Below are 26,592 nucleotides of genomic sequence, written 5' to 3'. Positions count from 1 at the left end.
TCTCTGGGACCTGAGACTTGGGCCTCAGCTTTCCCATCTTTATGTGAAAGGACTAAATCAAAAGGCCCTTTAGATCTCTGCCCACTATGATATTTTGTGGTCTATTTTTCCATGGAAATATGCTTATTCTTATGATTAAGCAGGAGGTAGCCTCCAGTGCACTCTTCCTGCAGTGCCTCCCAAGGCACAGAAGAAAACTTGGCAGAGGCCGGCAGCCGGATCTTGGGGTGTGGGCCCAGTGATGGGTGGTAGGTCTGACGGAGGGTGGCTTAGTGAATGCCGAAAAGCTCATCACTGGATTGGCTACAGGGGTTCAAGGGGAATTACCCACACCAGCAAAATCCCTGTGCTTGCATACGACAGTAGGTTGGGAAATTATCAGCCTGCCTGTGGCCGCACTGGCCGAACTCAGCCTGTCACCTGCCCCCTCATTCCTCTTGGCTGGCACTCCTTTGGCCAGTTGGACAGAGAAGGAGATAAGCTGGTGACTTTCCTCCGGCCTACGACAGCTGCCTCCTCCTCCAAGGGCCTACTGGACCTGATGTCAGTCTCTTTATGCCCCCTCCCAGGGAGAACACCATGCTTGCCGTGGCCTGCAGGGATTGGTCAGGACTTTTTCCCAGCCGGGGTGGCCACCTGTGGCTGTCCTTCAGCAGTCCTGCCGGAGTCACAGAGTGAGAAGAGAGATTCGGCCCCCAACGGGAGCGCACAGGACCGGAACACACTACCCCCAGGTAAGGGTGGGCCTTTTCTTCTTTTTGACCCCCCCAGACTTCCCTGGTGGAAAAGCCTGTGGGCACGCCTTCTTGTCAGGCCCAGGCAGTGACTCCAATTCCGAGGGCCTTGGCCATGCTCTGCTGGACCAGGTTCTGGTGGACTTCGTGCAGTCCAAGCCTGACAACTGCAATTGGATAGACTTGGGGTTATTTGTGGAGGCGCTTTCTTACTAGTCAGCGGTACTGGGAGACTTGTGTTTCCGGTCCTCTTCATAGTCTTGTGGAAAGTTTCTGTTAAAGGTCCCTATCTCTGCATGTGGGGAGAGGGAGGAGTCTTTCTAGATGGCTCTTCTTTAAGGACTGATTCACCTGCTGGGGGGGGCAAGGGCTGCCAAAAGTAAGCTCTGTGGACGCCTTCCCTTCTGGGCCATTTCCTTCAAGGTTATAACAGAACTGGGGGGAGTATCTCCAGAGCATCTCAGTAATGGGGAGATCCCCGGACTGAGCTGGGTTCTGGTCCCAGCTGGGCTGCTGATTCACCCTATCTGGGCCATGATTCCCTCAGCAGCAAACGAAAGGGGTTGCATATTTGTCTCTTAAGTCCTTTTTAGCTCTGGCATTCTGTGAGGTGTCCTAGACAGAAGACTGCTTTCTTTCTTTGGCCCTACTACTGACTCACTTTTGAGCAAATCTACTCTCTGAGCCTCAGTTTCTTTATCTGTAAAATGTGGAGATGAGTTTGAAGATACCTCCCAGCCATCCTCTCCTTTAAGCTCCCTCTGAGCTATTAGGGTTGGATCACCAAGTTAGACTAAACCAGTGCCCCAAGATGGCAGGATTTAGAATTGATAGCAATCATCTTGCCTCAGCTCCTTATTTACAGAGGAGAAAACAGGCCCTTATAAATTAAGTGGCATGCCCAAGACTACCCTCATATTGAGCTGGCAGAGTTCTGGTTGGCACTCAGATTCCCAAGCATGCTTTGCCTCCTGAGCCAGGGCCAGGGGGCAGTATGGGAGTTTATCCATGAGTTATCTTCTCAGAATCAGAGCCCACCCTGTCCACCCAGTCCTCGCCTCTTCCCATCTACCCCACCCATCATTCCCAGGTAGGCAGGTTCCTGATCTGCATAAGGAATAGCTAATGAAAGGTAATGAGATCCCCATCACTAGAGGCGTTTAAACAGTCCACATGAGAACCTGTCAGGAAGGTTACTTTGAACCACCCCAATGGTCCCTTCGAGATTTGTGGGCTGCGAAATCTTGCCCTTTTTCGTTTTAACCAAGAGAATTAAGGTGCCCCACCCCCCCTTCTTTGGCTGTGGTAAAGAGTAACTAACAGTGACTGGGGGCAACTTGACCCCTTATCCTGAGCCATCAGGACTGTTACAAGACAGGCCAAGAAAAGTGCAGGGCCCCCAAGAAAGCTGAGTGTGGGGGAAGTGAAGGGGGAACGGAAGGCTCCTCCCTCCCAATGGGGCAGAGGGGTGGTGAGGGGTAGCTCAGGCAGCTGTCGCCACAGAGAGGCAGGAGCCGCCCCAGCAGCAGCTCGGGGTCGCCAGATCTCCAGGCCTGAAAGGAACTTCCCTATGCCGGGCCCAGGACGCTGGCCCTGAGAAGCCCTCAGAGGTCATCTGGTTCAGGGCCTCATTTACAGCAGCACAAGCAGAGCCAGGAGAGGGAAGCCCCCTGCCGACGTCTCACAGGAGTGGGGAGGGAGGAGCTCAAAGCTGGGGTACAGCCCTCCTCCAGAACTTGAACCACGCCTGATGAGAACTCTTTCTAGATCACTTATCCCTTAGTTACTCTCAGCTTTTCTTTCTGTCTCTTTGGTTTGGTTCACTCTGTCATCGCAAGAAACATTAATGATGATGATAATAATAACATTCATAAAACATCTTAAGGTTAACAAATTACTTTTCATATATTCCTGTGTTTGATCTGCAACAATAAGTAGAGGTAACATTATTATAATACCCATTTTAGAGATAAAGAAACTGAGATTAAGTGATTGTCCAAAATCCAACAGCTTTAGCATAATTCATCCTCAGGATTTCCTGACTGCTAAGTCTAGCCCTTCACCTACCATGGTTTTGGTGCTTATTTTTATTTTCACATTTATTTATTTTATTTTTAATTCATGCAATGAAAAAAAGCATTTTCATGACATAATATAATAAAAAGGTGTTTTCACATAAAATACATATACATTTTGTTATTCCTTTTAAATATATAATAAAATCACTGTGTACATTTCTTTTTTTTTTTTTTTTTCCCTTTCCTCCCACCTTAGGGATGGCTACCATTAGACACAAATAGGTACAAATACTTAAAATTAGTCAATATATATTCTATTTTCTCTGGATCTTTGCTATTATTTTTTTTTTATAATTCAGGAACTTTTTTTTAGTATTTCAATTGGGATGGTATTGAATATATAAATTAGTTTAGGTAAAATTGTCATTTTATTATATTAACCTTGCCTGTCCATTGACACTAATATTTCTCCAATTTTGTAAATCTGATTTATCTGCATAAAAAGTTTTTTTGTATAATCTTGTGTATATTATTTTATGAACTCTGCCTCTAGGAGCTTCTCTCTCCCTTCTCTGCCATTCCTCTGGAGCTATAGGGTCATAGTGGTGGCTGTGTCACCTGTTCAGACAGCTTCTCCATGTTTCCTTTGATTCTTTATTAAGAAACTGGTCGGGGGAGTGTCCGAAGATCCTTGCCCTCAGGAGGCCCCGAGGTCTGGGCCCAGGAGTAAGGTCACAATGCTGAGGAGCTCAGGGGCTCATGTACCCCCCCCCCAGATTTCAAGGAGTGTTATAGGCCCCTGCCTCTGAGTCACCGATGGACACTGAGGCCTGCCTGGCTTTCACCAAGGTGACAGCTCTGAATGTTGGCTGGAAGTCCTTGGTGGGAGAGGTGGCCCAGAGGGGCTCAGTGCCCCAGTCTGGCAGGCACTAACCCCGCAGGCTGTTTTCCCACTTCTGCCTCATCTCATCTGTAAAATGGGAATAACTCTAGCTTACTAGCTTCTGCTTTTTATTGGCACTTTCACCATCATTGTCACATCTGAACTTTAAGGTCTGGGTAGATCAGGAGGACAGGGATTACTAGTGGCTTCTCCTTCTAGCCCTTGTTTTAAGAGCTGAGGATTCAGAGCTGGAAGAACCTAAGAGAACCTCGCTCCCTTCCTCCCATTTTACAGATAAGTAAACTATTTCCCACATCAGGGAAAGGACTTGGGCAGGATCTCACAGATGGAAGGTCTTGTATTCTTGACTCTTTATTGCTTTTATGTGGAAAAAAAAGGGGCTTAGTAGGAGAGAAGGGAGAGGGTGGTCTTGGGATTGGTTCTAGTAATCTCTGTCTCTACCCACAGGTCAGAAATCCTATTACTTCCCTTCTCCTTTGAAGGGAGGTCATGTAGTCAGTCCAGGGTTGAATTGTCCTGTCATGGAATGTTGACCCTGGAAGGAACCTAAAGATCACCTAATCTAGCCCTCATATTTTTAAAAAATGGTTTAAAATGTTTAAAAATAAATATGACATAATATAATATATAGTATTAATATATTATTGTTGTTATTAATTTATATTACTGTATAATGAATATAATCATATAAATAATTAATATAAATGATATGTATTATATAGTTATATTAAATATAATTATTTATATATTATATATAATATATATTACATCTATAATTATATAAATATTTATATAATGTGTTTTATATCATTATATATTATATGTTATATAAGATATAAGATATAATAAATAATGCTACAAATTATATAATAAATATAATTAATATTAACTATTATTTATATTAATTATATAATAGTAATATAAATATAATATACATTTTTAAAAATTAAAATCAAATTTTAAAAAATGACCTTTTGTTGTTACAGCACATTTGTGTCCAAATATATCCCTCTACTGACCAGCAAGCCATTCCTTGTTAAATGTGTGTGTGTGTTTTTTAAAGGGAAAGTTAAAAAATCAGTTCAGCAGAATCAAAAAATCATCAATAGTTGTCCATACATAATCCACCTGAGTCCAAACCTGGCCTTATGCGATTGTGGGAAAGTCCCTTACCCTCTGTCTGCCTCCATTTCCTCACCTCTAGAATAGGAATAACAGTAGCACCAACCTCTCAGGATTGCTGTGAGGACTAAATGAAACAATATCTGTGGAGCACTTACACATATGCCTGGCACATAGTAGGTGCATAGAAGTGCTTGTTTCCTTCCTTCCTTCCTTCCACACCCTTAGTTCCTACCCTTGCAATAAAAAGAGGGAAGTTCATTTTCTTAAATCTTTTTCTGGAGCCAAGTTCGAGCATTACAATAATAATAATAACACTTATTATTATTATTATTATTATTATTATTATTATTATATCCTGCTTTAAAGTCTGTAAGGTACATGGCAAAAATTATCTCATTGGATAATGTTTCCACAATGACCCTGGGAGGTAGGTGCTCTATTGTCCCCATGCTACAGATGAGAAAACAGAGGCAGGCGGAGGTTAAAGTGGTCACACAGTCAGTGTCTAAGCTGGACTTGAGCTCAGACTTCCTGACTCCGGCCCCCAGAGCCTCCGGACTCAACATTAAGCCTCATTTCACTATTTTCCCCTTGATGTTGCTCCCTCCAGGTGGCTTCAGTTCCTATAAATGTTCCCAGACTCCCCCAAATTCTTCCCATTTAATGTTTCTTAAGGCATTCCGAGACATTCATGTGCAGGGGCAACAGGTGGCAGCCGGGCACTAGGAAGGTCCTGCCCCTGGGGTGGACGAGACTCCCCAGCGCTCGAGGCAGAGTCTTCGTGCATGTGTTCCCACAGGCGCTCAGCCATTCCTAGTTCCTGACTATAACAGCTTTGAAAATAGAGGCACAGAGAACGGAGGTGACTTGTCTTAAGTTACACATCATGTTAGTGACAGTTCAATGTGAACTGATCTAGACCCAAAATCTATCTACTACAGAAGCCAGAGACTACAACTTCCACTGTAACCCCCAAGTTGGCTCCTCTATAAACCCCAAGGCTTGGACTTCTCCTAGCCATGCTACCGAGCCCGACTTAGAACCCTCCCAGCTCAGACCTCCTGGGTTCTAAGGGCCCTCCCAGCTCTGACATCCCAGGTTCTAAGGGCCCTCCCAGCTCTGACCTCCTGGGTTCTAAGGGCCCTCCCAGCTCTGACCTCCCGAGTTCTAAGGGCCCTCCCAGCTCTGCCCTCCCGGGTTCTAAGGGCCCTCCCAGCTCTGACCTCCCGGGTTCTAAGGGCCCTCCCAGCTCTGACCTCCTGGGTTCTAAGAGCCCTCCCAGCTCTGACATCCCGGGTTCTAAGGGCCCTCCCAGCTCTGACATCCCGAGTTCTAAGGGCCCTCCCAGCTCTGACCTCCTGGGTTCTAAGGGCCCTCCCAGCTCTGACATCCCGAGTTCTAAGGGCCCTCCCAGCTCTGACCTCCTGGGTTCTAAGGGCCCTCCCAGCTCTGACCTCCTGGGTTCTAAGGGCCCTCCCAGCTCTGACATCCCGACTTCTAAGGGCCCTCCCAGCTCTGACCTCCTGGGTTCTAAGGGCCCTCCCAGCCCATTGCTATCCTGTGTTCTGAGATCTGTACTAGCCCTAAGATCATTATTTACTCAGAAGAAAGTTCCCAGAAAAGCTGTATATAAATTTCACTTTTAAAAACATAAACCCCCATTTTGTAACATACTCTCTGTTTATAGCCAACTTTTCTTCCAGAAAAGGGTCTCTGTGAGAAGCGTGTGATGTCCTTCTGAGCCAGTTCCTTCTGTTTGAGGAGTCTGGTCTCAATATGGCAACAGGGGACCTTGAGGTGCTGGACAGGGGTCTGGGCTTTCCCGAGACCATTGAGGAGCTGACCATGTCAACGGAGAGATCCAGGAAACAATCACAGGAGAAGGCCAAAGGTACCTGGATACGTGGGATACTTCACATTGGTGTAGGGCTATTATTTTGTATAAAAGACTCATTCCTGAAAAGTATTAATGAAGTCCTATCCTGAACTCCCTGCTATATAGCTCTAACCTTTCATAATCATTCCTTCTGTGACAGTTTTCCTGTTCCTGCTTCTTTGTGGAGAATCTTGGACTCTGGGACAGCTAGATGGCACTGGCCTGTAGGCAGAAGGATTTGAGTTCAAATCTGGTCTCAGAAACTTACTAGATGTGGACCCTGGGCAGTGTTGGGGCCCATCTCTCCACCATCACTTCTTTTCCACTTCTGCTTTTGCCCTTGTCTGCTCTTGTACTTTTAGAAAGAAACCTCTTACTGGTCTTTCTGTTATTCTTTTGTTGTCCTTGGTTGTATTGTTTGTTTACCTTTCTTGTGTTTCTGTTGTCCGGGGTTTTTGAAGAACAAATAATTTGTTCAGATCTAGTTTTCTTTGAGGAAAGCTTCAAATGCCTCCTCTTTATTAAACATCCTTCCCCCCTCCCCCCATTAATGATTAGGCTCAGGTTTCCAGGGTATGTTACTCTGGGTTGCTCATTAGATCACATTATTCCATACCCGGCGGGGGTGTCTGATGGATGCCAAATAGTCTTGTGTAATTCAGTTTCCTTTCCTTAATATATGAGGGCCTAGTTGCTGCAGAATTTGTTGTTGGTGGTTATTAAATTTAACTACCATGTGTCTTGGAGTTAATAGTGTGGTTTTTTAATTCTTATGTTGGCTTATATCCTAAACTTGAAATCAGTATTTTTCTTGTATGGAGATCAGTTCCTTTGAATGTTATGGTTTTTTGCCTCTCTTCTTCAACTTTCTCCTTCACTTCTATGTATTTGCGTTCCCAATCAGTTATTCTCTCTTTTGTTTCTTTAGTATGACTACAGTTTCAAGTCTTTCTTTTCTGCCAATTATTTCTTCTCTGCAGGCCATAAATTTTGCTTTCAGAGTTCTTAATTCTCTTTTAAATCATTTGGCAACATCCTGCTGTGTTTTTTTTAAAATAACATTTCTTTAAAACTAAATAAAAATTAAAAAAAAAAAATAGAAAAACAAAGACAAAAAAAGGAAAATTAAAAAGCAAAAACAAAACATTGTTATGTGGCTTAGAATGGTGAGTGACCAACATACAATAAAAAAAGCTGGAAATATCTCTAGGAGCAAAACAAATTACACTTTCTTGTATAATAAGAAAGCAGGCATCTTGGAGACAGGTTTAACAGTTTAAATAGTCCCTAACACAAATACCCCTCCTACAAGAGACCCTCACCCTCATTGGCTGAGGGCCTTAGATTCTAAACATGGGAATTACCCAGAAAATTGAACTTTGGTCAATAAGTACATAGCTGCCCATATTTGATTGAGATAGGAAGAAAATGATGTCATGGGAGGATAGCAGGAAAGGGAAGTTGGTATGTCCTTGGGTTAAGGCCTAAGGACCTTCAGGCTCACTCCAACTCTGGGGTAAATGAAGCCTCTCTCTTTAGAGATCTCATCCCCATCTCGTTCATTGTCATGTGCCTTGAAGAACATCAGGGAGAATTCAATATATGTAATAATAAATTTCCATTTCAAGAAAGCACATATAATAATAGAAGTTATATAAGACATTATATTCATGATTGTCCATTTTTGATTTGCTTCCTTGTAGGTTATTCTTTTGTTTTCTGATGTGTACTTTTTGCTTTATTCTTTTTTCCTCCTTTTATCCACCCACACCCCCCAAGCAGGTTATATTTAAATACACACACACATATGTAATACAGATTTACACATATGTAAATGTGCACCTAAAAATATTCTTTCTTGAATGAAACTTTAGGTTTCACTTTGTCTGCGATCACTGATTCCTGCTTCAGTTTCTTGGGAATCCATCAGATGTCTATTCATTTTCTTGCATTATTTATTCATAATGTTGGAAACAAAATTCTGAACCCAATAATGGTGCAGTAAATAAACAAACTCAGGATGAGCAAAGCAATCTAAGCTTTTAATACATTCCTACAGAAAGTGGGTGTGAAACTCAAAATGGGCTCACACACTTTATGGAGTCAGGAGCAAAGTCTGCTCTCTCTTTTCCGGGCCACAGAGCCCCTCCCTCATCTTTGCACTGGCTGGGGTGATGAAGTTAACATACTTTCCTGATCCTCCCACAACCTCCACTCCTTAACATGTTCCCCGTCCTGCTACACACGTTATGTGGTCATTAAAATGAGCCTTGGCTCCTCCTGGGGAGAACAAGTTCATACTTATGAAGCAATTAAGTATTCCTCCTCTAGCTAAGCGATGACCTTTGTCCTACTTTCAGCTTTTTTAGCTATACAGCTAGTTCTGCCCAGTTTTACCTGGTTTCAGGTCGTTTCTGGAGCTCCCATGCTCCCTCCCTCCTTTGGACTATTCCCATTTTCAGACTTCCTGTTTTTCTCTCTTTGGAAACATAACTGTCGTTTCTCACAAGAGATGCCTGAACTCTTTTACCTGATGTGGAGGTTATATTCCTTTCAGTTATCAATATCTTCCCGGTTGGTTTATCTGCTCATGCTAAATGTCTTTAACTAAATTTCCCTTCCCTATCCCCATTATAGCAAGCAATCCAATACAGGTTAAATACATGCAATTCTTCTAAGCATATTTTGCTAGGCAAAAAAAAAAAAAAAAAAAAAAAAAAAAAATCAGATCAAGAGAGAAAAACACAAGAAAGTAAAAAACAAACAAACAAACAACAAAAAAGGTACAAATACTATCTTTTGATCCACATTCAGTCCCCATAGTCCTCTCTCTGGATGGCTCTCTCCATCACAAGTCTGTTGGAAATGGCCTGAATCAGATCATTGTAGGAAACACCCAAGGCCATCGAAGTTGATCATCATATAATCACATTGTTGCTGTGTATGATGTTCTCTTGGTTCTTATCACTTTACTCAGAATTGGTTCATGGAAGACTCTCAGGCCTCTCTGAAATCATTCTGCTGATTGTTCCTTTTCTTTCTTTTTTTTTTTTCTTTATATTGGAAAGCTTTTTATCGTAGGTAAAGTGGGAGAGCTGGACAGGCGTTAGATGATTCCAAATTTGTTGGCAACATCCAGAGCATCGTAGTCTGGAGCAAGGCCACCCGGACCTTCTCTCCGGCAGGCCCTGCCATTTCTTTATGGCCTGCTGGATCTGGGGCTTGCTGGCCTTCACGGCCACAAAACAAGGCTGTTGCCCTAAGTCTTCTTCACAGCAGACTCAGTGGTCAAGGGACACGGAACATGGCGGGGGATCAAGCTTGGTTCTCCCAGGGGCACTTTTCTCAGGGCTGCCCTCGAACTCTTAGGGTCTGGGCCCTGGAAAGTGGGGGATGTTCAGACCTTCTTTGGGTGGCTTTCAATACCACCTTTTTGACCTTCAAGGTCTTGGATTTGGCTTCTGCCTTGGGGGGCAATGGCTTCCTTCTTCATCTTTGGTGCCATCTTGGGGGAAAGACCTTACCATTTCTTATAGAACAATAATATTCCATAACCTACATATACCATAACTTATTCAGCCATTCTCCAACTGATGGGCATCCATTCAGTTTCCAGTTTCTGGCCACTACAAAGAGGGCTGCCACAAACAGTTTAAGATCTCTTTGGGATCCAGACCAAGTAGAGACCAGGTGTCAAAGGGTGTGCAGTTTGATAAACCTTTGGGTATAGCTCCAAATTGTAGAACCAGGATTTATTTATTTATTTATTTATGCTGAGGTAATTGGGGTTACGTGACTTGCCCAGGGTCACACAGTTAGGAAGTGTGAAGTGTCTGAGGTCAATTTGAACTCAGGTCCTCCTGACTCCAGGGCTGGTGCTCTATCCACTGCGCCCCCTAGCTGCCCAAAGAACAGTTCTTTAATGTGGAATGGAGAGAGGGGACTTGGGACAAGAAGAGGAAGGTGCAGGGGGCTGGCCCAGGCTGGGTGGTGGTAGCCTTGTTCCACAGTGACTCTCTCTCAATTTACCCTTGTCTAATGTCCCCCCAGGTGATGAGCAGACAGAAAGTAGAGACGAGGTGAGCAGCCAAGCGCGGGTACGTAGCCCACAGAAAGGGCTTTTGGGTGAAAAGACAAAAGTCAAAAGGAAGGTCCTCAGGGCTGGAGGCAGCAGCCCGAGAACATCACCACAGTCGCTGTCCTCCCCACAGCCGCCAAGCCGTGTCCGGCCCCAGCCCGAGCAGCCTCAGAGCTGAGAGTGCCAGAGCTCGAAGGGACCCCGAGCATGGCCCTGGCAGCCTCGACTCCTTTTCCAGATTTATTCCCCAACTGCCCTTTCACCAGCCAAACTAGCCCTCCTCACTTGGCATTCCATCTCCTGCCTGTTTGCCTTTGTCGAGGACGTGCCCCACTCCTGGGTGCCTTCCTCCCTTCCCCGCCACCCCATACTCGCTGAGTCCTCCAAGCCTTTCCCCAGCACTCTCCCTTGCTCCAAGCACAGCAGGCAGCCTAGAATGGAGCTCGAAGGCCCGGAAGGCCGGGCTGTGGGCTCCTTGTGTCGGCATTCCCCGAAGCACTCAGCCTGGCCCTTGTGACCCCTCGGTCATGCTTTTGAGATGGTGCCCGAGGCCCCTGAAGGGCTGAGCGCTGGCAGCTTTGAAGCCCAGGTTTGCTTTATAAGCGGAAGGCCCTGTGGAGAGGTCAGATATCCCCTTCTCAGGGCGGCTTTGCTGTGGCTTCTTCTTCCTGGGCTAGGGGCTGGTGGAGGAGGAGCACGCCTTGGATGGGGAAGGCTCCCGGGGGGCCAGGCCCTCGAAGGCAAAGGCAGAGAAGGAGAGAGGGAAGACCACTGCAGGTGAGGCCCCGGGGCAGCAGGCCGGGCAAGGGCAAGGCCAGAGACAGGACTGGGGACCGGGGCAGGGGCAGGACTGGGGACAGGGGCAGGCACTTGGTTGTTAAAGGGTCTGGGAAAGGGCGGCTGCCTCTCAGAAGCAAAGCCGGGCAGTCGCCCTTACTAGGGTGTGACCTGGGCCAAGTGCTCCCGCTCCTGGGCCTCCCTTTCTCCTGTGGAAGGAGAGGTTGGCCCAGTGGTCCCTAAGTGTCTCCCAGCCTTGCTCTGACTCGTGGTCCCTGCTCCCCAGCTCCCAAGAGCGCCCCGGCCAGGAAGAAAAGCAAGGCCCCATCCCAGCTGAAGCTGCCGCGGACCCTGGGGCCCGGGAGCGATGAGCTGCCTTGGGGAGAGATCACCCTCAACAAGTGCCTGGCGCTGGCCTCCGTTGTGGCCGTCCTAAGCGTGGCCTTCCAGCTGTTCCAGGGTAAGCCGGGGCCACCCTCCAGGGCTCCCGGCCCCTGCCCCTAAGGGGGCCAGGACGGATTGGAGGCTTGGCCCCCTTGACCCCAGCCTGTTTCAGTCCCAAGTCCCTCCCAGCAGGGGGGGAGGGGGCTGGACTCTCCTTGAGCCTCCCCTAAACCAACCCTGTTCCCAAGACAAGATGGTGGGGTCCTGACCCTGGAGAGGGAGGGGCTATAACCCCCAGGTCGGAGGCTGGGCCTGAGGCTCTATTCCTTCACCCAAGTGGGGAGCCTTGGAGTGAATGAACATGTGTGAGGGAGGCCCTTCCCAGACCTCGACTTCCTCTCCTTTCACTGTCAGAGCTGTCACAGCCCAGGAGTTTTGGGGGTCCCTGTTCTTAGGGCACTGCCCGGGCTGAGGTGGGGACCCTGAGCAGCAGGAGTAAGTCGGACTGGCGAGGAAGTGAGAACAAAGGGGCTTTCCCCGATTTGTTGGGAGCCCCTGCTCTGCTGTCCGCTTGGGTAAGCCCCGAGAACCCCTGCCCTCTTGGGAGTGACCGAGCCAGGCCAGGACCCGACTGAGCCCTGGGCTTCTCTCTCCTCAGATGTCATTGATGGGGAGGATGAGGGCCCTGAGGCTGCCCCCACCCTGTGGGCCTGGCCAGGTGGCAGTGCCCCGAGGGACAGCCAAGCCAAACTGGTAAGGAGGGGGGGACTCCCAGATGAACAGAGGGCCCAGTTCAAATGGCTGAGCTGCCACATTCTAGCTGAGGCTGATGGAAGTTTCCTCATGTACACACTAGGGGCAACTGTGGGGCCTCTTGTTGGCCCCTGGGAGCTGAGACCAAGCTCATCCTGAGCCCCAGGGCCTGGGGTGGGGTGGGGGGCTCCTTCCTGGGCATCAAGAGGCAGCCCATCCTGAGCGCCCGAGCCTGCTCCCCTGGCCTTCCCTGACCTCCTCCCACCTATTCCACATGAGGCAGCCCCCGGGTCAGACCTGGCCAGGGTATCCCTGCCCCCATCCAGCCATAAGCTCAGCCAAGATCTTTGTTCTTCAAACAGCCCAAGCCCAAAAACTGGGCCAAAGCCTCAGCACCAGCCCCCCCGCCCGGGCCCAAGCCCCCTGTGAAGGACACACCCGAGGCCCCCCCCAAAGAGCAGGAAGCAGAGGCCAAGGGGAGCCTGGCCCCGGCCCCAGCCCTGGAAGCAGCCATCCCGCCTGAGGAACCCCCACCGAGCTCCCAGCCAGCCAAGTCTGAGAAGCCGGCCGGGGCCGCGATGCCCAGGAAGGAGGAGAAGGCCAGAAACAGGAAGGGCTCCCGGGAGGACAGGGCCGAGCCCCCGTGGAGGGAAAGGAAGGAGGGGGGCCATGGGCCCAGGCCGCGCCGAGAAGAGCCCGAGGAGGCTCCCCGCCGGCCCTGGCAGCGGGAGCACAGGCACTCTGGCAAGCGGGAGGACTCCAAGAAGGCTCGGGATGGACCCAGGAGCAAGAGGGAGGAGCAGCGGGGGCGCCAGAAGCACGAGGACAGGGAGAGGTTCTTCCCCAAACAGAAGCTTCGAGAAGGGAAGCACAGGGACTGAGAAGGCCCAGGGGGCCCAGCCCTGCTCCCTGGGATTCCTGCTGCCCACCTGGCCCACATCCCGGCTTTGCTGTCTGGGTGACTTAGTCCCTCTGAACCTCAGTTTCCCTTTTTGGAAAATTAGATCTCACTACCAGTGGAGTGTGATTGTGACCACTGGAGGGGCTGACCAGGGAGTATGCAGCCTCTCTGGTGGGGCCTAGAGCCCCCACCCCCCTTCATGGCTCCAGGCTGGCCAGGAAGGCAAGAGATGAGTCCAGGACCCCCTCCCCGCCCCTCCCCCAGCCTCCGGAGACTGCTCCATGTTTAATAAATATTTAAAAATGAAGCCCCTCCTTGGACTGTGGTAGGATCCTCTTTGAGCTGACAGATGCCTTCCTGCCAAGCTCTGGGCCTGATTAGGAGACTCCTTCCCCGGGGCTCCTGGGAAAAGCCTGAGACCCCCAGTCCGGAGGCCCAGGCTCTGCCTTCACAAGGACGATTTCTCACCTTCAAAAGAAGCCCTTGTGGGGGGGAGGGGAAGCCCAGAGGCCCCTGCCTCTCCCAGGGCCACAGCGGCTCTCTGCCTTTGAGAGGAGGAGAGCGGGAGGGGGGATGGGAGGAAGGGCCCTCTTTCCCCAGTTGGGGGAGTTTCTCAAAGGAAGGTGAGCTTCCAGGAGACGGCCATGCTGGGAGTTGGGCGGGGAAGGGGTAGGGCACTTGGGGAGAAGTCTCTCTCTCTCTCTCTCTCCCTTCCTTTCTTTTTCTCCCTCTCTTTTTTCTGTCTCTCTGTATCTGAGTCTCTCTCTTTCTCCCTCATTTTTTCTCCTCTCCCCTTCTTTCTTCTCTCCTTCCCCCTCCTCTCTCCTCCTGCTGGTCCCCTCCCCCACTCCAGACCACCAGGCCCCGAGAGGGTTGGGCTTCGCCCCATCAGCCCCCTGACTGGCCAAAGGCATCAGCCAAATTTGTACTTTATTGGACAAGGTTTCAGGTGGTGAGAATAAATCCGGGGCAGGGCCTTGGGCGCCCCGTCACAAGCCCTGTCAGGGCCAGGGCCGGCCTGCGTTGTCCTGAGCACAAAGCCCTTGTGGGTGCCGCCCCACCAGCTCTGCACCCAGTCCCCACGGACGCCAGTGCTCTGGGCTCCCTCATGCCCAGTCCAGTGTCCGTGGTTCCCCTCCCTGCCCAGGCCCTCTAGGTCCCTGCCTGCCTTGGGCAGCGGTTCAGTGGGGGGAGGGGGTGGTGAGGGGGAGGAGGGCAGGCAGGGTCTGAGCCCCAAGACCATCCCTAGGGACTGGAGGACTGTCAGGGAGCCAGCAGCTGCAGAGATGATGGCGAGAACCCCCTCATCTTCGGGGCTGCTCCAGGGACCCGGTTGGACCTGTGGGGATGAGGGACAGCTGCCCAGAATCCAGAGAAGGACAGATGGAAGAAGTGGGGGCATGGCAGGGAAGGCCACGGTCCGGAGCGAGGCTGGTGCTGGGGAGGACGGGAGGTCTCGGGCGGCTGAGCCTACCGGCAGCCGCACTCGGTGGCCACCATGTTGGGCATGAGGCGGGCACTGAGGCCCTCTTCGGAGAGGCTGATGAGAGTCTTTCCGGCGTAGGCGGTGGGCACGCAGCAGGGCGGCCGGCCCAGAGGCTCGCCCCTCTCCCGCATCTTCAGCAGCAGCACCACGTGGTTGTTGTAATTGGGGCTCCGGTCGGACTGGGGCCAGTGGCAGGGCCCCTGGCAGTTATTGGCCATGTAAGTCTCGGGGATGAGGACGGACTGCTCCGTGCGCAGGTCCACGCTCAGCTCCTGAAGCCGGCAGGGCCCGTCCCCTCCAAGCCGGGCGCTGCGCAGGGCCCGGGACGCCTTCCTGCGCTCCCGCCACTCGGCCTTCAGGCTCTGCAGGGCTTTGAGCAGCAGCAGCGCCCGGAGCTGGCCGCCCGGGGTCTCCGCGGCCTCCGCCTGGCTGCTGCCGTTGGTGGGGGCCGGGCAGAGGGCCAGGAGCTGGTGCAGGAGCTCGGCGTGGGGCTGCAGGGCCGGCAGGCTCAGCAGTTCCTGGGCCACAGCCTGCAGCTTATCAGCCAGGCGCTGGGCTGGGCCCTCGGGGGCCGGCCATCGTCCCGCCAGGCCCTCCAGCAGGGCCGGACTCCCAGCTGGAAAGAGGAGCAGGAGGGGGTCCTCTGACTCCACCAGCTGCTCCAAGGTGGTCGGGTCCGAGAGGTTGAACACCTGGTGTGGGAGGGCCTCCAGCGCCACGGGGTCCAAGGCCAGACGCAGCGGGCGGGGGCTAGAAGGAGGGCTCAGGACTCCTCGCACCAGGCGGGTCAGGGTCTCTAGGAACGGGTCTGCAGAACTCGGAGAGGCCGTGACAGGTGGCAGGGAGGAGGGCCTGCGGACAAGGGAAGGCATGAGGCTGGGGGACTCCACAATCTGCTTGCTGCCCCAGTTCTGCCACCCAGCCAGCAGGCCTCCAGACCCGGGAGGCCTGCCCCCTCCCCGAGGCCCCCACACACCTGGGCAGGGGATACGGCGCCGTATCTAGTCGGCCCTCGGCCGGGAGAGGACTGGGGCGGGGCTCGGCCTGGGAGCCGTGCCCCCGCAGCAGGAGCAGGACAGGCGTCATCCTCGTGAAGCACTTGTGGTCCGGGCCGAAGAGCAGGGCCTGGAGTTCTGGGGTGGCCAGAGGGGGGCCTGCAGTGGCACACGGGGATGCGTTTTGGGTCAGATCAGGAGTCCGCCTGCCCTGGGGCCCACCTGGCACCCCTCACCCCCGTCCCCTGGGCCTAAAAGCCCCCACGGCTCCCCCGGATTCTGAACCTCCTTACCAGCTCTGTCCCGAGGCCTCAGAACAAGGGAGATCCGGTGGCCGGTCGGCCCGTCCACAGCCAGGACCAAGAACCGGGTGCCCGAGGAGAGACAGAGGCTCTGCGGAGACAAAAGCAGCATGGCCCACGCAGTTGCCCAACTCCTGTCCCCGGCCACAGACCCCAAGGAAAATTCCCGACATCTCAGATCCGGAACGGATGCCCCCCAGCCCCGAGCCAACCGTCCCTCAACTGCGATCCGAGACCTCAGGGGACGGGGAGCTTCTTACCTGCCCCAGCAGCCACGTCCTGGCTTTCCCTGGATCTAGCGCCCCCCCCCCCATCCCTAGCACTCGGACACCGTGGCTACTGCTTGGGGGGGCGGGGCCATTCCCAGTCTGAGGGTGGCCTGGCTAGGCCAGGTTCTGGGGACCAGGACCCTCCTTCCTTGGGCACTTGGACGGGGACTGGGATCTGAGGCTGGTTCCCTTCAGGACTTGGCTGGGAGGGGCATCCCGACTCTGCCCTGGCGAGGGCGGCCTCCGTGCCCCTTGCAAGTGAGATTAGGCGGGGGGAACCAGCAAAGCCCTTGGAGAGGTCTGGGACATCCGTGGGGCGGGGATGCCCTTCTCCTCGGCCTTTCCCCTGACTCCAGCCCCCAAGAAGTCCTGCCAGCAACAAGCCGTTCTTTCCTTGCCAAGGCCCCCTTTTCCAGGGCTTATTCTGGCGGCTTGGATAGCTAGGATCTCCCCCGTGGGTTCAAAGGTCAAAACATCCCACCCGTTTGTCCCGAGTTTCTAGCTCCTGAGTCTGTACCTGCTGGGGTTGCAGCCCTGCTCCAGTGACCCCGAACTCCTGCCCAGGCCGGTCTCCTCCTCCAGGCCCGGGATACAGCACCAGCAGGGCCAGCTCTGGGACGCCGCCTCCTTCAAGGGCTGGTGGGAGCTCCTGGAACCATAGGCTCAGCTCTGGCTCCCACGTCACTGCAGGACAGGGGCAGGAGTGAGGGAGGGGGACCCACAGGTGTCCCGGGAAAAGGCCGTAGGGTCTCTCTGGCCAGGGAGAAAAGCGGGACCTCTAAGACGATCCGGGGGGCGGCGCGTTTGGAAGGAGGGCAGTCAAATTCCAGATCTGTTCCTTTGCTAGCTTGGGCACGTGGGCCTCGGCTGCCCCAGGTGTAAAATGAGATGACCTCTAAGTCTGATCTGAGCCTCTGCCCTCGGAAGAATTGAATCTAACCCTTTAGCTCTATCTTTTCTCCCCAATGATCCTTACACATCTTAGGCTGCGAGGAACTTAGGATCAGAAAGGGTCCATTTTACAGACGGGGCCCAGTGAGACGAAGCAGTTTGCCCCAAGTCACCCAGCTGGCCTAGAGAAACAGGGCCACCCACAGAGCTCCCGAGTCCCAGGCAGCCGCCTGGGCCCACCGGCCTCAGGAAACACGCCCCCCGGCTACCCCCACCCCGGGCATGGTTCCTGGGAGCTCTCGGCTGCCTCTTGGAATCTCAGAGCCAGGTGTCCTCCCTCCCCTCCAGTGGCCGCCTCGGAGCAGACCACCCATCAGGAGACAGAAAAGAGGCTCTGGACCTTGCAAAAAGACCAGGTGGTCCATTGTGCACATCCCTTCCCAGCCCAGCTCTTATTCTCTCTCTGGGGCTTGGTAGGTAAAATCTAAGACCTGTGTCTCTCTCCCCTTTCCCTTGAGCACATCACTAGACCTGAATTTTAAATGCTGTATCTCTACATCTGTCCTGACGCAGACAAAAAACAAGCCCCCCCAAACCCCAACTCTGAGGACCAGGAAAAAAGACTCGGCCTTCTCTCCGCTTCGAGGATTCCGCCTCAGCGCCCTCCCTGCCATCCACCCAGCGGCACTGGGAAGGGGTCAGGTATCCAGTGGGAAACAGATGCTACCCCCCAAAAAAATCAAGCACCAGGGAGACAGCGTGGTCTCATGGGCGGCCAACTGACCTCAGGACCACAAAGACCGGTTCAAGTCCCACACAATGGCTGCGAGACCCTGAGCCAGCCCTCAGTGCTCCCTGCAGCTACAAGCCGCAGAGACGGTGTCAGTGTGCCCTGGCAGGAGAGGAGACAGTCATTCTCTCCTCTCTGTTTCCATTTTCTATTTATCATCTGGATCCTTCCTTCTGACACAGGTCTCTCCCCTCTTCAGGTTTCAACTTCGAGAAAGGGCCAGACTAAGGGGGCTCCAAGCTCCCTTCCAACGCTCTAGGGCTGAGCTCCCCAAGGCCCTTCAGCAGGGAAGTCTTCCCCATTCAGGACTTTGCAGTGGGGCTGGGAGAGCCTCTTCCCCCTTTTGGGTCTAGACCCCACGCCTGCGACCTCCGAACTCAGCGAGGGTTTCCCTGACAAGCGAGGGCCCTTCCTCTGCTGAAGCAGCCGGCTCCGAAGCTGAGCAACCCCAACCCCGAGGGGTCAGCCGAGCCCGGCCGGTTGGGGGTTAGCTTTCCCCTGCAGGAGCCTTAAAAACAGTTCTGCTGACCCTTTTTTCTGCGTCATGAACCCCTCTGGCGTGTGCTAAACCCCTCCTAAAAACAATGTTTTCCTTAAAAAATATTCTTTGAAGGAAATTTACATTTCAATTAGAGGTCAGCAAAAATAAAGATGGAATTTCCCCCTCTGTCCAGGTGCACAGAACCCTGAAATCTACTCACAGAACCCAGGTTAAGAACCAGTTGCCTGCGGGAAATGAGTGTAAACCGTTATTTTTACCTTCTGAATCCAATTCTTCCTGTGCAACAAGAAATTCGGTTCTACACACATATATTGTATCTAAATTATACTGTAATATATTTAACATGTATAAGACTGCCTGCCATCTAGGGGAGGGGGTTGGGGGAGGAAGGGAAAAAATCTGAATAGAAGTAAGTGCAAGGGATGATGTTGTAAAAAATTACCCATGCATATGTACTGTCAAACATGTTATAATTATAAAATAAAATAAAAATTAAAAAAAAAAAAAAAAAAAAAAAAGAACCAGTTGCCTGGCCGGCCCTTGCCCTCAGAGACAAGAACTACTTGGGGCTACTTAGGAGGGGAGACCAACCCTAGACAAGCCCTGGACAACTCCAGCCAGCCACTCCCTGGCAGCTGCCCTGGCAAGCCGGACGCTGGGCCTGAAGCCCAGGCTTCATTCTAGCCGTCCTGCCTGGGCCACCCGCCCAAGGCCCCACAAATCCCTTCTAAAGCCCTGAGTCTTAGAAACCTGGAGAGTCCTGGAGCCATCAGAAACAATGAACAAAGCCCCCACGAATCACTCATCCATTGGATGGGGGGCTGGGGGTAGAAGCCAAAGGCTGAAGGATAAGACAGATCCCTCCCCAGGGCAGAGAGACGAGGGAGAACTAGGAATCGAGTTTCAGGCCTCTGATATCACATCCCAGCATCCTGGGACTCGAGAAACGAGCTGGTGGCCAGTTAGCCAGGAGCCCCCCCCAGACTGGCCTTCTGCATCCTGGATCATCCCCTCCTCAGGACCCAAGGAATAAAATGCTTCCCAGAAGCCTCTGAGGCTGGCTGCTGACCCCCCCCTCCAGAATGTCCTCTGTGTCTTCCCCCTGAGGATGTGCTAGATATGGGGCCCACCTACCTTCTTCTAGGTGTAGGACCACCAGAGTCCACCCGCCCGGCTCCACCAGCCGGGCCCCCAAACGCTGTAGAGAGAGGTGGGCAATTCCTGTGCCCCCTGGGGGGCAGATGCCAAAGGTGGCCAAGTCTTGGCTGTCCCAGCGGGCCTGTCTCAGGGCTTCCACAAAGCCCCTCTCATAACCACTCAGAGCGCCCACCACCTGGAGGGGGCCTGGGACTCCGTCTCCGCCTCTGCCCACTTTTACCCAGCACACTGGGTTTTTCAGGCCCCCCAAAGGCCAAGGATGGGGCTGGGGCCCAGTCCACAGATCTGAGGTGCCGCTGTCCTCAGCGAACACGGGCCAGGAGAGGTGGGCCTGACTCCCATGGGTCTTCTGGCTCTTGAAGGATGAAGGCCTGCCAGGAGGACTCTCTGACCTCTCCTTCCTCTGGCCCTGGGCATCTGACTGCCCCTTCTTGGGGGGCGCTCCTCTCAGCACGGCAAACATCACTGGCAGCAGCAGAAGCAAACCCAGAAAGGACCCCTTCATCTTGGTCTGGCTGTGGCCGAGCCTTCGGCTAACTGGGGCTTTTATGAGATGAAGGGGGCAGAAATGCTTTCTGCAGACTGTGTGCGAGGGAGGGAGGGATGGCTATCTCTTCCCAATGGAAGCGACCTTGAATTGACAATGCAGAGTCCATCCTTTGGGACCCTGGGAGACCAGAAGTCTGAAAGTCAGAGGAGGCCCTTTCAAAGGGCTCTTTCTGTTCTATTTTTGGGCTGGGTATCTCGCTTCTTAGAAGTGATATAAATTTTAGGCTGTTGACCGGATTGTCAAAATGCTGTCCTTGACTGATTTTTTTTAAAAATGTGAGAATCTGAGCTGGGAATGTGCAATTCAGACAGAGCCAGGAAAAAAGTGTGAGCCGAAGGGCTGGAGGTGAGAAGGTGGGGGGCATAAAAATGCTAGCGGCCTGTTCTTTGGGGAACTCCACTGGGACGAGGTCAGGGCCTTGTCGATGGGCTGGGGGCATCAGCGGTCTCTACCAAGAGCAGCTGTGACCACCAGCCACACATAGCCAGCAGGTTTGCACTGATGACAGTAACAGAGAAATGAGCTGGAAGAGGCCCTAAAGCTAAGTGAGTGGGTTGTGTGGAAGGGGGAAGTCCCAGAACAATGCTGCCAGTCTTGACCTGGATCCTCACCCTGGGTTCCAGTGTCCTTATCTATAAAAGAGAGGCTCCTTCCAGCTCTAGATCTGTGAGCATGGTCGATGCCAGGCCCCGGGGGGACACAAAGAGCAAGAACCCCACACTTAGCAGAAACGGGAGGTGGTCTTGGGGGGAGGGAAGGGACCACAGGAAGGTCCATCCTGTAGAAGGCAGGGAGGCTGCCTTTCCTGGATGAGAAGACAGTTGCCTGAGGTTCCATAGGGGATGGGTATCCCATGTGGCATTTGGACCTGGGTCTTCTGACATCCAAAGCACTGCATCATCCTCACCTCAACGTTCTGTTTTGCCTAGTGAAGGTCAAAATCCCAGACACCCACACTGCTCATGTGAGTCCCCGACAACCAAGGAACAAGGTGCTCAGCCCCCACACCCATAGAACCTCAGAGCTGGAAGGCTCTGAACAGAGCAGACCAAGATGAAGGGTCCTTTCAGACCTCTCTGAACACAGGTCACACAGATAGTGTCTGAGGTCAGACCTGAACTCAGGAAGATGTTTTCCCAACTTCTGGTCTAGCAGTCCATCCACTGCACCACCCAACTCCCTTTAAGATAGTCATTTTACAATCAGAGAGGGTGAGAACGATGCTAGGGAAGATGATAATGAATGAAATAAAGTGGATGAACTCAGAACCCAGTTTGGTGGGATAGCACTGAACAGAGTATCTCTTGCTGAAAAGGCACAGAATAGGGGTTGAATTATTTAAAAAGGGGCTGAATATTCTTTAATATACTTAACATGTATGGGACTACCTGCCCTCTAGGGGAGAGGGTGGGGGGAACAAGAGGAAAAGTTGGAAAAGAAGGCTTTGTGAGGGTCAATGTTGAAAAATTACCCACGCATATATCTTGTAAATAAAAAGCTTTAATAATAATAAAAAGGGGGGATTGAGTGAGGATGGAGTAACACCACACATTAAAGGCATGTTAGGGGCAGCTAGGTGACACCAGTGGATAGAGCACCAGCCCTGAAATCTGTTCAAATCTGACTTCAGACACTTACTGGCTGCGTGATCGTGGGCAAGCCATTTAACTGACTTCAAGACAGAGAGACAGAGAGATGGAAACAGAGAAAGTTTTTGTGAATAAATCTAGGAATCCAAGATGCAGAACATGATGAACCATGAGTTAGGATTAATGAGGGAAAAGCAGTAATATTCTTATGATATATACAACAGAGCAAGTGGATCAGTTGGGATAGGGGTGAGGAGAAAAATTAAATCGGAAAGATTCAAAATTACATAATATATGGAAGCAAATGAGCACAGTAACCTAGTTTTAACTAAACCTAAAGGTCTTAATTATTGGGACAAGAACTCCCCATTCAGCAAAAAATATCTGGGAAACCAAAAAGTAGAAGGGCAGGAATTAGTACAGACCAACATCTCATATTGTATCAGTATGTATAGTAAGAATATCAAGAAAAGCTCAACACAATATGGGCATAAAAAGTGACATCAAAAGCAAATTGTGGAGCATGAGACCTTATCAGTTCTATGAACAGAGTTCAAAACCAAATAAGATCAATAAAATAGACAAGAACTTTTGAAGGTAAATGGCCACTTTGTCACTGAACTTGTGATAACGGGTAAGAGGATGAAATCTGGGCAGTCTGGTAGGTATCTCTAGGTGCTACATGAGATTTCAAAGAGTTAAGGAAAGGATAGGTAGGATCCAATGGTATGATTGCAAAGGAAACTCATGAAATTCTAAGAAATGGCTTCAGTAGAATGTTAACATTAATATAACCCTTTTTACAAATGAGGCACTGCATTAAGTGCTTTATTTTATCTAATCTGGGAGGTATTATCCCCAATTTACAGAAGAGGAAACTGAGGCAAACAGAAGTAACCTGCCTTGTATCACACAGCTAGTGTCTAATGTCAAATCTGAATGAAGGTCTCCCTGAATCTAGATCCAGTACTTTATCCACTGCACTGATTATCTGTCCCATAAATATAAAATGCTTCAAGTTACTGATATGTGTGGAAACTCGTTTGTCACCAAAGCTACCATTATCTAAAGGAGTATTAAAAGAACAGGTAGATATACTAGCTGGGTCACTGTCAGTGATTTTACTAAGATCCTGATGAACAAAAAGTACAACAGCAAGTTTGTTTTTCGGATGGCAACATCTGCAAACCTTTTATTGGTTTCTGAGGGAAGCACTGTTTATCAATACAAAAAATCACGTGGCCACAGACCTAGGTCATGTCACCATTGCATGAGTTTGTCTTATCTTACTATGCCTTTGGGGGAAAAAAATCATTTTTTATATTTTTTTTTGGGGGAAAAAAAATATATATATGGGGGGAGGGATGCTGGGAAGGACTAGTGATAGTGCCATTAAAAAAAAAAAATGGAAATAAAAAGGCCACTGCAGCATTTTGAAAATATGCAGAGAACAGGAAGAAGTTAGATAAGCAGAACAGCTTTGAAATTGTATTGAATCATGTAAATTTGAAAAAAAAATTATAAACTTCATATGCATCCTTTTACTGTTCCTGTATATATCTGGAAATAGTTGTTGATTTTGAAAAGTGAAGAGTAATGGAAAAAATTATTTGAGAGCAGTAGGCTCCAAGACTAAAACCTCACCCCCACTTCTGTGGGGCATCACCCACCAGGTCGCACAAGGGTTAGAGAACCAGGCCTGCAGTCAGGGGGTCTCATCCCCATGAGTTCCAGGCTGTTACCTTGTTTGCCTCAGTTCCTCATTTGTCAAACTGGAGAAGGACATGGCAAAGTGCTCCAGCATCTCTGCCAAGTGAACGCCAACGGCAGGAGCCAGGCGAGCTGCAATGGGTACAGCCTACTCAGGCTTCAGTAAAGCACCTGAGGCAGCCACTCCTGCCCTTTTCACAGAGGAGATGCAGAGGCACTTAAGTGGCATTTACACTGAGGCTAACTCAGAACCCGTGGAATGACCTGCTCAAACAAGGGTGGAAGGAAAGTTTCTAGTGGAAGCTCAGACATTCCGCTATTTGATATTTTTACAAAAGGCTAAACATATACGTCTGGCACTTGTTAATTGCCATGATATTGGCAGGGAACTTTTATCATGCTGGATTAGAATCAGGCCCCAAAAAGATCTCGACAGGTCGAAATGAAGGGCCAATTTGGAATGGAATTTTGGTACAACTGAGTAAATTGAAATTTAATCGCAACAAAAGTTAAATTTTACATTTAGGTTGAAAAAGCCAACTTTATTACAGACTGGGTGAAAAACTCAGCAATATGGCAGGCAAAAAAAAAAAAAAAGCCAGTTGCTACAGATGTTAGCTTCTTACTGCAGGGCTCCAGCAGAAGCTGCTTGGAGTATCACAGATACTTAAGAATGTCATTAAAGGTGAATCCAATTCTTCCTGTGCAACAAAAAATTCGGATCTGCACACATATATTGTATCTAGGATATACTACAACACATTGTATGGGACTGCCTGCCATCTAGGGGAGGGGGTGGAGGGAAGGAGGGGAAAATTCTGAACAGAAGGGAGGACAAGGGATAATGTTGTAAAAAATTACCTATGCATATGTACTGTCAAAAAAAACAAGTTATATTTAAAAAAAAAATGTCACAAAAGGGATTCTTGGTCAGATACAGGATAGCAACCTTTGAGATCCCTTCCAACTCCTGGCAGAGCTATAACCAGAGAAATTGCTTTCTTTCCAATATTACTCTCCAACTGCTGCATATGTAACGATCTTGCTTTCCCAACTAATTTCTTTAAAATGGGGATTATCTCCTTTTCTTTCCCATGGTACCTAACACCAGACCCTATCATATGGAAGCGATCTTTTTTTTTGGCTGAGGCAACTGGAGTTGTGACTTGCCCAGGCCCCACAGCTAGGAAGCAATCTTCATTGAAAGAAATCTACTACCTACATGTTGTTGCATAGAGGAATATGATACACAACTTTTAAGTCTAGGTGAGGGGGTGGGAAGAGTGAGATCCTCGATTTTCTCTGTCGAACACAGGCTTGTGATAACTGGATGGGGAGGAAGCTGGAAGGGGGTCCTACTAAGTTGCTGCCATACCAGGTTATCCAAGCACACATTTATGAGATGTGCTTATGAAACACCCGCCTGGGGCTGGAGCCGATTATCTGCAGTGAATGCGTGACCTTGGCTTCATTAGCAGCAAGCGCCAATTGACATCGCCAGAGGAATATGAAGCAACTCTCACTGGCCTCCAGAGTACTCAGAATGGGCGGTCTAGCTAAGGCCTTAATAAGTTATTTTCAAACCTACCCACCTCCTTCCCAATTTAAAGCCCTTGCAGCCTGCCTCAGCAGACCTGGAAGCCTACCAAGTGCATTGTGCTCCAGCTACAAAACACCTTCTCAGCTCCTTTTATTTCTTAATACTCCAGCACAGGTATTAGTCTCCCTTTTGGAGCTGAGCAAACTGAGGCACATCAAATTTGACTGTGTGCCAATTACAGCTTTATGCCACTGGGTTTGAAGCCTATCTTCGGACTTAATGGACGTTTTTTCCCAGTAAACCATATGCTGTGAGTCTGGTCGTCTTCCCCCTTTTCCTGCATGTAAAACAAAGGTCTTGGGCGAGTTTCAGCATCCATCCTTCTCCTGTTAAGTGTGGACCCGATCGTCCTTTCATGAAGACTAGGCTTTAAGCCCACATCCCTCTGGCTCTCACTGATTGGCCAATCACTGTTATTGTTTGTCCTTCAAACTGGAACTTGACTATGACCTCAGGGAGGAGCCACCACGACAAGCAAGGCCAGCTGCCTCCCCTTCTCCCCCAGAGCCATGACAGATCAGGACCGGGGGAGAGGGCCCTCAACTGCCTAAGCAGCCCCACAAGGTCGTCATTTTGGCCCCAATTGGCTCAGAGTGAACATAAATTTAAGCAACTGATTCTGTTCTGGTCAGAAAGCCATTCTGGCTCTTCTTGGACTAGTGAAAAAGGCCATGCTCTGCCTCGCTTCTTACCAAGCCATAATCCCCTTCTAGGCAATGCCTTAGTCAAACAGACCTGGGAAAGACCTGGCTTATAAAGGTCAAAGTCTCCCATGGCATCCACGGTCATCAGCAGTCCTGCACTCAAATCCAATTCACTTGCATGTCATGGTAGCACCTCCCTGACATCATGGTCCCTTTCAAAAATGGAAGGACAAAAACATGACGACGATGACCAAGGCTCAAGAAGAATCCTGAATTGGGAATCTGCCTAATGAAATACAGGGTTTATATCTGCTGTGTCAACTCCAAGAGTTAATGGGGAGCACTGTGCCCACTCTGGGGAGGTCACGGCTGCGGCTGATAGACAGAAGCCTGGGAGGGTGTCAGAGCCCCCCCCCAAAACAAGGGGCGAGCGCTCCCCAGCAAACTCCTTACAGACAGATGCATAGCAGCGTTCTTCCTAGAAACCAGTGAAAGGTGGCATCTGACCTGATTGGGACTCTACCATAACTTAATGAGGCCATTCCACATCATTCCA

General features: G+C 50.5%; 2 protein-coding genes across 6 annotated transcripts in view; one reads left to right on the top strand and one right to left on the bottom strand.

Moving 5' to 3' along the window:
- The window catches only part of JSRP1 (junctional sarcoplasmic reticulum protein 1), an 82,208-nt gene extending 68,351 nt beyond the window's left edge, over window positions 1-13,857 (top strand). For 2 of the 5 annotated variants that reach the window (XM_074303995.1, XM_074303987.1), the window contains 7 exons: window positions 570-734; window positions 6,485-6,672; window positions 10,708-10,754; window positions 11,413-11,512; window positions 11,799-11,972; window positions 12,555-12,649; window positions 13,012-13,857. In XM_074303995.1, the coding sequence (XP_074160096.1) occupies window positions 6,558-6,672; window positions 10,708-10,754; window positions 11,413-11,512; window positions 11,799-11,972; window positions 12,555-12,649; window positions 13,012-13,530 (1,050 nt within the window). In that variant the 5' untranslated portion in view covers window positions 570-734; window positions 6,485-6,557 and the 3' untranslated portion in view covers window positions 13,531-13,857. Of the gene's footprint in view, window positions 1-569; window positions 735-6,468; window positions 6,673-10,707; window positions 10,755-11,412; window positions 11,513-11,798; window positions 11,973-12,554; window positions 12,650-13,011 lie in introns of all 5 variants that reach the window. The other 3 variants (XM_074304014.1, XM_074304005.1, XM_074304023.1) reach the window with 2 other exon arrangements.
- A 606-nt stretch (window positions 13,858-14,463) lies between these two features.
- AMH (anti-Mullerian hormone) lies at window positions 14,464-26,460 on the bottom strand. Its single transcript, XM_074303950.1, has 5 exons — window positions 19,920-26,460; window positions 17,120-17,286; window positions 16,325-16,424; window positions 16,013-16,190; window positions 14,464-15,888 (listed from the first exon to the last, which is right to left on the bottom strand). The coding sequence occupies exons 1-5, from the start codon at window positions 20,446-20,448 to the stop codon at window positions 15,021-15,023; spliced, it is 1,842 nt and encodes a 613-aa protein (XP_074160051.1). The 5' UTR covers window positions 20,449-26,460; the 3' UTR covers window positions 14,464-15,020.
- Between the last annotated feature and the right edge of the window lie 132 nt (window positions 26,461-26,592).

The sequence above is a fragment of the Sminthopsis crassicaudata genome, chromosome 1 (genome assembly GCF_048593235.1).
Source record: "Sminthopsis crassicaudata isolate SCR6 chromosome 1, ASM4859323v1, whole genome shotgun sequence".
Lineage (NCBI taxonomy): Eukaryota > Metazoa > Chordata > Mammalia > Dasyuromorphia > Dasyuridae > Sminthopsis > Sminthopsis crassicaudata.
The sequence above is the reverse complement of the archived record's forward strand: the minus strand, read 5'-3'. Positions and strand labels throughout refer to the sequence as shown.

Excerpts from the sequence above, each read along its gene's own strand:
- AMH (XM_074303950.1), bottom strand. The coding sequence starts at position 20,448 with ATGAAGGGGTCCTTTCTGGGTTTGCTTCTGCTGCTGCCAGTGATGTTT. Across the intron at positions 17,287-19,919 it reads GGTCCTACACCTAGAAGAAG|TGACGTGGGAGCCAGAGCTG; the intron begins GTAGGTGGGCCC and ends CCTGTCCTGCAG. Across the intron at positions 16,191-16,324 it reads GAGGCCTCGGGACAGAGCTG|GCCCCCCTCTGGCCACCCCA; the intron begins GTAAGGAGGTTC and ends GTGCCACTGCAG.